Genomic DNA, 13687 nt, shown 5'->3' on the forward strand with positions numbered 1-13687 from the left:
TTAGTAGTGTCATGCTCCAAATAGTGCATGAGTGACAGAAGGAAAGCCAATAAGGCAGCAATCTAAGGAGGCATTGCAGGACACAAACGATGGCTCCACCTAGATGGCTTTGCTATATCTGGTGGACAAAACAACTGCTGCATTTGTGCGGCATTGCTTGAATCTCAAAAGATTTATAAACTGTGAAAATTTTTCCCGATTGAAATCCAGAACAGTGTTTTCTTTAAAAGTGTACTTTATGTAATGTCTTTTACAAAGAAGCATATTGCTTTTATCTTAAATTATTCTATGAAAGGCTTTATGTTTATGTGATGTAATCTTAACAGCTTAAGAAAATGATGTACATGAATTAGTTTGTCTAATGCATTTGCATACTCAAATTATTTTCATAATTAAAAAGTAATTCAATCTTCATCTTCAATAAGATTGTACAAGCAGAGGCCATCTTTAATTATAATCAAATTTGAGGCATTTAGTCTCTTTCCTGTTTATTGGATCTCATTTGCTTGAATCTTACTATTGCCGAAAAATAAATTACAAAACTGAAATTCAATACTGCATTGTAGGAAAAGGTGAATAGCAGATTTAAAAAAATACCATATGGATGAAGGAGACGTAACATATAGATGGGGTAATGCCTGGGGAGAAGAAGATGAGGATCCAACTGCAAGTGAGCAGGGCGGGACGAGACAGCAGTGCTTGGCAACTGGCTCCCAGAACAAGTCAGCCTTTCATCCATTCATACTGGTGACATGTGGACACATTACTTCATGAAGCACACACATGCTACATTGATCATGGCGAGCCATCAGCCACCTCCATCCATCCACCCATATGTCGGTCACTGAGCCAGTAGGACAGAATCTGTCTTTTCTGCCAGTTACAGGGGGAGGCCAAGCTGGTGTGCACATGTATAACTGTGTGTATGTGCTTCCACATTCATGTTAGTGGTAATGAGCTTAGTAGCCACTAACTGATGTATGCCCATCTTTTTCCAGGAGAGAAGTAACATCATTTTCAAGGACAAACACACGTAATCTACTCTTTACAGCTGTGTAGAAATACATCAGTCAAAAAGAGTCAGGTCCCAACTCTGCTGGTCGTTCAGGGCACGATCACCAGATATAGTGTGACATTAACATACATTTCTAAGAAAACCTGCTGATTCGAAATTGGTTTAGGAATTCACAAAGACAGGCTACGGATAATGGATTTAACAGTGTTAGGTGAGGTGAAGACTATGCATGGGTAACTGTGTTATCTCTCAAAAGTGAGCTGGCCCCTCTGAGAGCAAAACAAATACAAAATAAAATCATATTTGTCTGATTCTTTTCCAGTTAGAGTTGTTGAGTTGAAAAAAAAAAAGCAACGTCCCATTTACTTTCTCTCTGCTTATCGCCTTCCCCTCCACCTTGGGGAACTCTCAAAAAACACAACCACATGTACACGCACGTAAACACACAGAGACAAGAAGCGCAGCAGGGTTTTCTGATAATCACTTTATCAGTCATCCTTTGTGTAGAGAAGGTGAATTCCCTACACAGGGGAGTTTGATCAATGCCAGAGACATGTAAATCAATCTGGACATAGTGTCTGCTAGCTCGTTAATCCTTATCGTTTATCCATCACCAATCCTTTGAAATGGCACTCATTACCACTTCCCACCCAAGACTAATTTCTATATTCCTCGTCCTCTTTATATTTTTCTCCCATCACTCATTCCATCTCTCTAAACATGTCTGTGATATGTTTCTGTTCTGTTGACAGATTCACCAAGATGACACTTATAGCCATGGCAGGCCACATCATTTCCCACTAACAGACATGTCCCTGGATAACCTTGGTCCTAATAGAGTCTAACAGCAGAGGTCTTCCATACCCTGAAGACAATGAGTGTAACGATGAACCTCTTGAAATGTACCACATGGGCTTATAGGTGGAGTGGGGAAGGCTGAAGAGAGGAGAGTATGCGAGTTGCTGTATTAGTTTGTTTTGTTGTCCTTTTCTGGGCAAGGCCTTCCTCAGAGTGATTTATCAATGACAGACAGTGGACCCCTCTCCCTTTGGCAGTCATGTTTTTGTGTTTGAAGTCTCTTTGTCAGCTCGTCCATTTTGCCACTCGTTCCCTAATTTCAAAGGGTTTGGAAGGTGACCTTTGATTTATGAGCAGATGTGAAATGGGGATTAATGAATTGGTTTTCACTGAATAGAGACAGAGAGAGAGAGAACAAAACTGGAGGCAATGATTGGATCATAAGGTCATCTATAGTGGTTACAAAAATGTAAATCTAATACAATAAAATACTCATGCAAATACACATGCGAGGTTGATGGAATTGTTTCTAAAGAGCAGCACCGGGAGATAAAATTGGATTCTCTCAGGATTCTAAAAGAATTTGGATTAAATTCCATCTGCTGTCCATTTCTTTTTTGTAATTCACATTTAGAGAAGAAAACATATTGTGACTGCTTTGGACAAATACTGTTCAAAAATCAGATCAGGAATAACAGTAAATAGGTTTATATTCATCTCATTGTTCTGAATAGAAGGACTAGACAACGGAACGCACAAACACAAGTGAACTACAACACTAGTTCTGGTTTGTTAAATGTAAAGTGATACAATGGAAAACAACTTTAAAAGGTTATTGACAAGTGAATGAGTAATGAGGAGGACTTAGTAATAAAGGCAGGCAGTAGCGGAGAGCTTACAATGACTCAGTGACCGACTAATTAACTTCACATATGAATATGTGACTTATTCATTGACACATAAGCCAGAGACAGACAGCCAGTCAATACTGGATAGACAACTGATCAATAGGTAAAACTAGTCAACCGAAACGACTCAAATTAGCTGAAAACTTTGGAAAGAAAGTTATTTTAGCTTCCAAGCCTTTTTATTTTAACTGAATACATGAAAGAACTTACTAACTACTACTACTACTAATAGTAATAATAATAATAAGGATAATAATAAGTTATAATAAACAAGTTTAAAAAGGTACCCTTTTTTTTCTCAACCTCACAAATTAACAAGGAGCACAGCTCCAACACATCACATTGTGCGATGTATCAGGTCCCTTGACTTCAAACTTGCTCTACTTATCTACCGACTAAACATTTTTTTCAGCCTCTTTTGTCCACGTTTAATGTACATGGGGAATTTACATTTGCAAAATGGTGCATTGTAAGTTCAACCTCAATATCCAAAATGTAAGTTCCTCAAATTACTCCACCATGGCCCCTCCATCCTCCTAACACATTACTCACGAGTCAGTGTTTGCTCCCCGTTTCAAATACTGCAGCAGCTGGTGCATCACTACTCTACACTGCTGCTGAAGGACACCCTGTGTACATCTTTAAAAAATTTTATCATTTGGCACCTGGGAATGACAACATATGGAAACATGATGTTCCTACTGAATTATCAGTCCCGCAATATGGATAAGGGATTATCATAATCCTCACTGGTTGAGAATGAACACAAATACACTTAAATTAAAATATGCTTCATTGGATTGACAGGTAACACGAAAATCTAAAGAAAAAAATTTCAAAAATAAACAGGCATACAAAGCTGACTAAACAAAAGGGAACTTTACTGATCTTCCCAAGACACCATCAATTCAATGCAAGAGGAATTGGATAAAATATGCCTTTTCCTCACAAAAAGAGAAGCAAGAGAGAACGAATAAAAAAGCATCAAATAAACCTTTCTTATATGACAACACAGCGGCTGTTGCGTGTGAGGAGGAGAAACAAATGCCATCAATTTAGATGTCCATCTGTCTCCTGTCGCGCTCAGTGGGGAATCCCGCTATATTCTCTGTTCTGCTATCCTCCATTTCATTATTTTGTCTGCACTCATCTCTGTTTCATCTTGATAAGACGTATGAAAGTAAAAAAAAAAAAAAAAAAAAAATCAGTCACTACGTGTGTTTGAGGAGTTTTGCCGCCACATTGAGCAGCACGAAAGCAGCAGTTTAAAGCAGCACACATTCACTACTAGTCCCTGGTATGTGTGTGATCTTAAGCCACAAGCCTGAACCGTGTAAAACCAAAAAGTTTGCCGTTTTTCAGTTAATGATATTGGACATAAAACATATACAGTGACATAATGAGGGCTAAAAGTTCTGTCACAAATATTTGGTACCCTGTAGAAAAAAAAATTAAAATAATTAATTCCCTGGTTCCATTTCCACTAAGGCCTAATCACCTCTCCCTTAAGACAGAAAAAAAGTGGGAACAAACATTGATTAGAGAGAGGTGATTGGAAACCAAATTAGGATGTAGAATGCTGGGTGGCCTTCATATTGACTGATAACATACAAAGAACTTTGTAAGGCTTTGCAGGTTCTGGGAAATCAATGTAATTTAGGTTCTAAGTCTGTTACAATGTGAACACAAAGAGATTCGTAAGTTTCTTTTTTTTAGCTGGTATTGTATGATCTGTGATCTATGATCTGTCTTGTGGCCTTCATTCTATGGTATAATTCAAACTCAACACATTCAAATATATTCTATGAAGAGATAGCCAACATATTTATTTCCTTCCTTCTTTTCTGGATAAAATTTTCACCCAACATTTGAATGCAACTGAACTGTACATCAACAAACAGATGAAAGAAGAGAAAGAAGCAGCAAGAGAGACGGCAGCAGAGAAACAGACTTTGTGACTTTCTGTGCAGTCAACCTGTTAAGATCCAACTGTGTATTCAGCCCTAACTTCTGCTTCAGCCCCATACAAAGCTGATGGATCAACGCGCAGGGGCACAACATATGAAACCCATTTATTTCAAAGAGTGTCTGTGCTCGTTCTGAGACACCGATGTGCACCTAAATACACACACGTACACGACATAAAGTTTAAGTGGATGTGTGCATGTTGGAGGCATTTCTATATCCAACCCACTGGCAGTAATACAGAGACGGGAGAGAGTGGCCAATCTATAATCATTAGAAGGAGAAGAGCAGAGATGGTGGAGAAAGAAAGCTACAGAGCTGTCACTGAGGTGTCGGGATAACATGATTAGAACTTGTGTGATTCATCTGAGGCCATAGTATTCTACTTCTCACCCGCCCACCACAATCTCTGTCGGCTGGTATATACAACCTTTATTTTTTAGCCTTTTTTTTCAGCCTCTTTTTTCCGGAATTTTAATACAGAGTAACTTTTCCGGAAATAACATTGTCGCACATTTACTCTAATGCGTAATTAGACTACCAACAAAAATGCATCGACAAATCATACAAGTTCAGCTGCTGTGTCACTATTAGAAGACAATAAAATACATTCAAACAGCACATATCTTCTTCATTAGCTCTTAATATTGGTTCGCATCCTTCTCCTTTTACCACGTGCAACCTCAATTGCTCCTTGTTGTCCTCAGCTTATAGTCTACGGCACAGTGTTTCAATTATATGCCTCAGGAGGCAATTATACCGCAGATGTCTGGATCTCCACACTCTATCTCACACCAACAAATTTCTCATTTGAAATATTACAAGTAACCTCACTGTGTTTATGAAACCTATCCACTCCTCTTTGCAAGACGTCTGTCCAAAGTGTTTCAATTTCATGTTCACTTCTCTTCCCAACCCTCTCCCCACCTACTCTTCCCCTCCTTCATCCTGCACTTCATCCCTCTTTTCCTCTCTTCCTTTCTCTCTCCAAGCTTGGGGACAGTAGAGTGACTTTGATGTTGTGCCGCTTCAGGAGGAGAGAAAGTCACTCTGGCTAATTAGTTGTCCTTATCCCAACAGCAGCAGCCACCACCAGCTTACTGGCTCAGAGGGAGAACCAGAGCAGGCATCAACAGCAACTACCAGCTGCTGCATGCTAAAGATACCCTTCACCCTCTGCTAGTTGTTAGTGCTAGCGGCTTGCAACCATTTAACTCAACTGTGGTTTTAGCAGAAAATTAATGAAACTGCTTTTTCCTGTATAATGATAGGATGTGTGGTATGAAATATGGTACAACTAATCTTCTGCTCACAGGAAATGATTGTCAGTTAATTGCTGACTGTCTACATTCTAATAAAGTTTTTTTTTAACTTAGTCTTAACTCTGTGTAGTTTGATTTTAGAGCTTGTAGTGGCAAGTTTACATAAATCTAAACTGACCATGCCATCAAATGTTATAGTGACTTTATGTGTACAAAGTCATAATTTTGAACTTCATTCTTTAACAAAAACAACGGGGTCATATTGTGGATCTTTGTATCACTATAGATCTGATAATCCCAAGTTGTATTTATTAGCATATTTATGATGAACTATTTTAGACGGGAAAAGGCTAACCCTGTCACTGACTAACCATCACATTGATATAAGTCATATCTCAGTGTCGTTCAGCTTCAGTGTCAAAAAAAGACCTCTGAAATTTAAGCATACCTTTACATTCCACTCAAAACAAAGTTGCTAAGTTGCCACTGGCTTGAAATTATTCACGATGAGCCAAGTGGACACAGAGCCTGCAATTCATTCCAAAGTTTTGGAAAATTAGCGTACAAGCCAAGATTATAGTTGGACGTCCAGCACAACTGAACAATCTTTCATCCAGAAGCATGAAGTACACTGCATCTGCCTTACAGATTGCAATTTATTGGATCAAAATACTGTTAAAACCACAAACAACAAGTATTCCCACTCATAGTGAGACAAAGAGCTACAATGTATTCTCAATCTAAATGAGCCATTCTCTGTGTTGAAACAAGAACACTGATATGTATGCACAGTCGGCTGTGATATGAGTGCACAGGGACAAACCAAAGAGCAACTGCTTTTACAATCTCACATGTTAATATTGAAATACCCTGGGAAACAAATGTTTCCAGTTGGATTTATTTGCACAATAAAGCTCTGTTTAGTAACATGGAGTCCGTCACATTTCTTTATGTGAGATTTAGAGAAGGTCAGCTACCATAATGCTTAAAGAGCTATCCAATAGAGAATAATTATGAATAAAGGTTGAATGTTCCTCGGGAAAAAAATTACAAAACTGGTTGTGTATGCTGTCAAGCTCTTGGAAAAGAAGAAAATGTGAACTGGCAGGTAAGTCTTTCTTCCTTCTTGTATTTTTCCTAATGTTGGAATAAACTAAGAAAACTGTGATAGCATTTCTGAACTTTGTCTGCTTATATAAGCATTAAACATTTTCAATGATTCTGATCCCTACTTATATGGGTTATTCAGTATTGTTTGACTAGAGTCCCTGGTTTAGTATCTAAAAATGTTATGCATATATATACAATATATATATGTCATCAGCAATAAGACAATTGTAAGCTTGTGTAAATTAGAGTTTTAGGTTTATTTTTGGCTCATTTTTATTTTTGGATCATTTTCAAAGAAACTGAGCAAACTGATAAAGAAAGCTGGCTCTGTGCTGGTGACTGCTCTGGAATCCCAGGAGCTGATTATCCAAAGAAGAATGTTGTAAAAGCTGCTCAACATAATGGACACCACTCCCCTTTATAATCACACAGAGATCACACAACAAATATGTTCAGTCAGAGGCTTCTTCACCTCCACCGCAACCAAAAATGGTAAACAAGGTCATTCTTGCCTACAGCAATAACTATACCCAATGACTTTTTTTTAATGATAAATGACTAATAACCGTTCTTGATTCTTAATGGTCCTGAATAATTTCCCTTTTCAGAATGAATAAAATATTATTCAAATTCAATTCGACCTTTATATCAATATCATTATTGTTTTATTTCTCCAATAGAATCCCTGCTTCACAAAAGAGATGGATATGTTTTGAAAATATGTTCAATTTGACATGTTTAATGTGGATAATCAAATGTATGACAAACATTTGCCCATTCCAAATGTGTGAATGCCATGTTAATACATCAATGAGATATCACACTCACGTCTGACAGAAAATGTGAGTAGAGATGTGGTGTCCTTACACTGGCATCTGCGTTATCCTGTCACAGTGGGGTCCCTCACAACGTGACCATCTCTCACTCCTGGGCCTTGCTTTTTTTCACCCTAACCTTCTCATCTCTTATCAACACAGGCCCATGGCTCAAAGACAGACCACTCCCTCGTGATATACGTACAAACAGCACCCCTTAGGATTAGATTGCCATGCCCCATTCGGTTTGGCCACAGTGCTAAAGATTGCTTACATACAAACTATGTATTTTTTATCTGTCAGTTTCTCTCTCATCATTTGAACATAAAAGCAGTGACCTGCCACTCATGTAGACACTTATCTTTAGTTGAGTTATTATTTGTTACATTTTCTGCTTAGAAGTAAAATTTAAAAAAAGAAGAAAACATTGGCCTCTCTTTGTTCTTTGAACTTGCCACGGCTAATTCCCTTGGTACAAACTGACATGAAGTTCCCACACAAATGCATTGTCTGACACAATTAAATTTCTCTTCAATGCTTCAGTGTCGCAGCTTGCATGGCCATGGACTAAAGGGTTGAACATTACTTCTAAAGTTCAACATCGTGAGTGCAAGAAAGTTCAGTCTGCCAGATTCTCTAAGTGAATTAATTCAACATCTTTCCTCATCTCGGCAGGCCCCTGACTCTCAAGGCCAATCAAGAGAAGGACAGACAGAGAGGGATGACATAGGTCATTAAGGATGTGTTTGTGCACATACATAGCAATGTGTGTATATCTCTATGGCACATGTACAGTACAAATGTTCCTAAAATGTTTTTTTCTATGTGTATATTAGTTCATAAGTGTGTGCATATATATACTATATATATATGTTGTCAGCAGTGATGTGCACATATGCACCTGTCCAAGGGAGTCAGACTGTCCCCTAATGGCACCTTGGGGACCAAAGACATTATCATATTAAAAGGTGACATTTCACAGCCGGAGCCTTGCAGGAGAGTGCAGCCGATCACTTTGACAGTTTGACAGGCAAACAGGCAGGCAGGAGAACAGAGAGAGAACAGTCATTGGGTTTAGTGCATTTGGAATCTGGGAAAGTGGCTGCTGGATATGAACTGGAAAACACCTGTCCAGTCACAGCAGGAACAGTAGAGCAGGAGAGCAGGTTTGTGATCTGATTTGTGAGATCATTTTAATCCATAAACTACAAGGGATCCCACATGAAACTTCATCTGTAATGTATTGAAATTAATCATGCATTTATAATAATATCCACTTATATGGGCTTTATATTATAATTGATAAAACTGATGCAAATAAAGTGAAGACTATACTTACTTGCAAACCAAAAAAACTCTTCATGTTTGTATTTCATTGATTTCATGTCTCATAAATTGATGCTGAGTTTTACTTAAATTATATTGACAAAGCCAAAAAAGGCACATGATCACTAACACAACACTTCCTCAGTTCCATAAGCATTGCTCAGTTACAATCTGTGCACAGACAGGCCAAAACAGGCACAAGCAGACAAAGACCCACAGACAGAAAAATAGATTTTGTCATCAGATTCAAAAATAAAAACACCTGTTCGATAGTTTGGGAAGAGAAAAATGACATCTACACACATTTTAGTATGTAAAAAAAAAAAATAATTGGACTGGCTATTGTTTTTGACAGACTCATGTTATATTAATACATTTAAAACAGATTTAGCCGCTCCTGGATCCCACATAATTTAGTTCATGGCGGCGCACATAACTGCATGCAACACACATGCATATACACACTCACACCTTCCCGGGACCAGCAGTTGTAAGAAGAACGACATGGACTGAGTTCAGTAATTGGCTCTGAACTGCAGCTTCAGCAAAAGCCTCAGTCCTGTCTGAAACCTGTCAGTATTTGGCATCTTTTGCTCTCGTTTTCCTCTGCAGGGCAGCAAGCTGTTACCTGTACCTTACTGCTGTCACATTGTACAGCTGTTCCACCAACCACTTCTGCTACTGCTAATAATACTTCTGTCAGAGTGGAGGCAACAGAAATGACCTGTCTTTCCTTCATAGAAATATAAGAGCACATGTTGAGTGGAGTAAGAAAAAGATATTTGAGAGCAAAGCAGCAAAGTGAGAAAAAAAGACGATTGAAGAGACTGACACAGCAGGAAGCTGATTAATACAGATTGTTTATCAAACAGCAATATCCGAACACACAGAGCTTGAAGCTAAACTGAGGAGATTTCTAATTTCAGCTAACCTGCAATGTGAGAACACCCATTCTGTTCCTGCTTTCCAGCTCATAAACCAACAATCACATTCAGCATTCCTCTGTCTGTCTCCTGTGATAGACAATTTTCATTTTGTTACTTTTTTCCCCACCTATTCTCCTGCTATATTGAGCAAATACTCAATAGAGAGGCACAGCAGGAATCATGAGATGTTATAGAGAAGGCAAACAAACCTCCCCTTACTGTATCCCCTAAAAAGATTGATGGCATTGGTAAATGAACAGTTTAGGGAGAGGCTACATATAGGGTAGACATAGATAGAGACATGAGCTATACCATTGTATTACCCCTGGATTTCTTGGAGTCTGATTCCTGTTAAGGAGACCAAAAATTCTACTCTTCCAGAGTCACATTTGAAAACAATGTAAATCAGCTGCTTTAAAGGCAAGCTGTCAGTCAGGCAAGATTTTTTGTTTCATGAAGGAGGATGGTCTAACACGTATGCATGAAATTAATACTGCTTGTTTTAGTGGAGCCAATTGCACAGAAAGCAACGAGCTTCTCATCCACTGACCTGATTAACAGGGTGAGGAAACTGGCTCCAGGTGATGATGATGACTGCTGCTTTTGAGAAAGGTTAGGGGTTAAATCTAACCCTAACATCCACAGGAGGGCAGAAATCAAGTTCCACTGTCATTTTCAGGCAACGTAGTGTTGCCCAAGCTGACTATTTTCGCAAACCAAGTTAATTATTTTTAGAACCTAAACCTAACCAAATAGTGTTTAGCCTACACCTAATAACTAAATGAAAGTAAAAAAATAACCTAACACTAAAGTAGAAGGCAGCAGAAATATGGTTCCACTCGGTAATCAAATCAGTGTCTGGTTAAAACTCTTCAAAATACATTTTACATACACACATCACATTAAGGGATTAGCTCTTGCCTCCCTCAATGAAAAAGTGTGTCCTTAGAAAGAGAGACAAGACGGTGTCCGTGGTCAGTTACTCCAACTTTTACCCATTAAGACATGATGTAACATGACTATTTCAGTTTCCATGTTGCATCTCAGGTCTTAAAGAGTTCACAATAAAAACCACAAGACTGAAATCTATAAGCATACCTTCATAAGTACGGACTCGCTGAGCTTCTCACGGTTGACAATCTTTATTGCGACTTTCTGGCATGTTACACAGTGTATTCCAAGCTTGACCAAACCTGAAAAAAGAAAAGAGATGAAACAAACACTTAATTAGTACAGTTAGATACTGTAGATACTTGGATAAATGGCAGCATAATGGAAGTTCAGATGGCATCAAGAAAAATAAATCCGCTATTAACCAATTACACAAAGTGCCAAATATAAATTCCTTGCAAGCAAATTATGCCAGGACCTAAAATGACCCGGCAATTATCGTGAGGGAAGTTACGGTAGTTTTTTTCCCCGAATCATTATTGTTTATTGATCAGACTCATATAAAATGGCTTGTGAACTCGTGTTTAAAATGATGATGACACACATAATGATTTCTGAAGTGTATGCAGCTGCTTAAATAAACTGCCCCTCTGGGAATCGTTTGAGTCATAAAGGCAGTAAATGTGTGATCTTATGTGTTATTGATTCCTATAATGTGCTAAACCACTGTAATGCAGTTGTTAGTTTACATGGCAAAAAAACAAAAGCTTTGAAAAGCCAACAGTTGGACACTGAACGGAGCTAATTATTCACCTGAAAATTACAAGACTGCGGTGTCACGTCATATAGTTGAGGGATTAATTGAAATGCTACATTTCAACAGACAGACAAAAAGCATAACCAATTACTTCATGCCACAAACACTCTGACACAATAAGAGAGGTTTTAGTGTTTGATATACCCTGCTTGTCAGATCTATTAGGATTCCCACAAAAATATTCGGTAAACTCAAACAAAACATGCGTTTGGTACACAACCACAAAAGCATTTTCCCTGCTATGCTTCACTTTATGTCCCTAGGTGTCATTAGTTAAGTGATATGTCACAAACAATGGAGAAAACAGCCAGGGATGCCACAATGAACACACTTTCAGTGGAACAAAGAAGCGTGTGCATTTAATACAGGAGGAGCCATGTCAAAAGGACCAAATCAGTTTTCTGCCAGGCACCACAGAGCAGCATACACACAAGAAAGATACCACCAACAGATAGTTTACCAACAAACTGAAACAAACCCATATAAAACAAATGCAGGTTCATGGTATTTATGATTTCTCCTAAGGCCTTGTGTTGCAACAGAGATTTGGAGACATTCCAAGATCATGTTCAACTTTGTAAACATCCTTTGTGCTCTCCAATAACTGGCATATGTAGTTTACAGAAACAAGGAAGCAAAATAAAACAGATGCTTTCATTTCCTGCCACCCTTATGCTGATGGTGGAATGATGGAGAACTGTGGGGAGAGAATTTCTCATTGCCATGTAAGCTAACAAGCTGTCTGGCTGACATCACTCCAGACTCACATGGGTTTAAACCTCCTTCACTTCTAAGTCTGTCACAGTTTTATTTCTATATGAACCAGCAGAGGAGGAGAGTCAATGGGCGGTGACACATAGGGCAAAAGAAAGAAGTCCTCTGACGCCACACAGACGTCAAATGAGTGAGAGATAAGGGGGGGAGTGGAAGAACCAGTGGGATAAAGAGAAGGAGAAAGCTAGACAAGGAAAGGTAATAAAGAAGCAAGCGCAAGATAAAAAGTAAGAGACTGAGAGTAAGAGATCGCACATTATTCAAATGGTGCTGCACAGATAATTAAGTAATAATGGATCGCATTGCGTGGGAGTGAAGCACTAGCTCGGAATGTTGAGGGGCCGCAGGGGCCAAGACTGGAGTCACATGGATAAGGGGGAAGACATAATACAGTATGACAGACAGATAGGACGGAAGTGCTTAAAAAGGAAGATAAAAGAAAAGGGGATGAGGCAGCAGAGCGGAAGTGGAAAACAACAGACAAATCCATTAGCCTTGCGATGTTAATCATATTTTAATGGCCACTATACAGAAGCTCATAAGTCATGATAAACATATTAAAGAGAAAATATCTGCCTGCAAACACATGAAAAGTTAACTGGATTATTTTCCTCACTATTCCTACAATGCCAACGTTTTCTTGAGCAGAGGAAGCATTAGCAAAGAAGAAATGTTCACAGGGAACACATTATGATTTTACAACCACTGTGAATGACAAGGAAGTTTAATGCACATGAAATGGGGACATAAAATATGAGACTCTTTTATGGCACAAACATAAACATCATGACCAGTAGTGAATAAACTAATAGCCACTGAAGAACATCCAAAATATGCACTTAAAGGAAAAATGTGGCCACAACAGATAATCTCTAACTTCTTGTCATGTCTTGAAATGTGAAAACACTGAGTACATTTTTCATTTTGAAGGTTGCACGTATCACGCCACAATAAGAAAAGAAAATAATCTGATCCTTACCAGGTTTTAAACTAAGGTAAATACAACCTCAGATAATTATTATTTCATTATCTATTCAACAAAAAATGGTCCATGGTTCAATAACTTGTTGAACGGCTCTT

The 13687-nt window shown here is 38.4% G+C and overlaps 1 protein-coding gene across 5 annotated transcripts in view; it reads right to left on the bottom strand.

The window, feature by feature from the left end:
* The window catches only part of brsk2a (BR serine/threonine kinase 2a), a 174329-nt gene that overhangs the window by 64458 nt on the left and 96184 nt on the right, over nucleotides 1–13687 (bottom strand). For all 5 annotated transcript variants that reach the window (XM_075469522.1, XM_075469523.1, XM_075469521.1 and 2 more), the window contains exon 2: nucleotides 11224–11318. In XM_075469522.1, coding sequence (XP_075325637.1) covers nucleotides 11224–11318 — 95 coding nt within the window. The remainder of the gene's footprint in view (nucleotides 1–11223; nucleotides 11319–13687) is intronic.

Source organism: Odontesthes bonariensis, chromosome 7 (genome assembly GCF_027942865.1).
Source record: "Odontesthes bonariensis isolate fOdoBon6 chromosome 7, fOdoBon6.hap1, whole genome shotgun sequence".
Lineage (NCBI taxonomy): Eukaryota > Metazoa > Chordata > Actinopteri > Atheriniformes > Atherinopsidae > Odontesthes > Odontesthes bonariensis.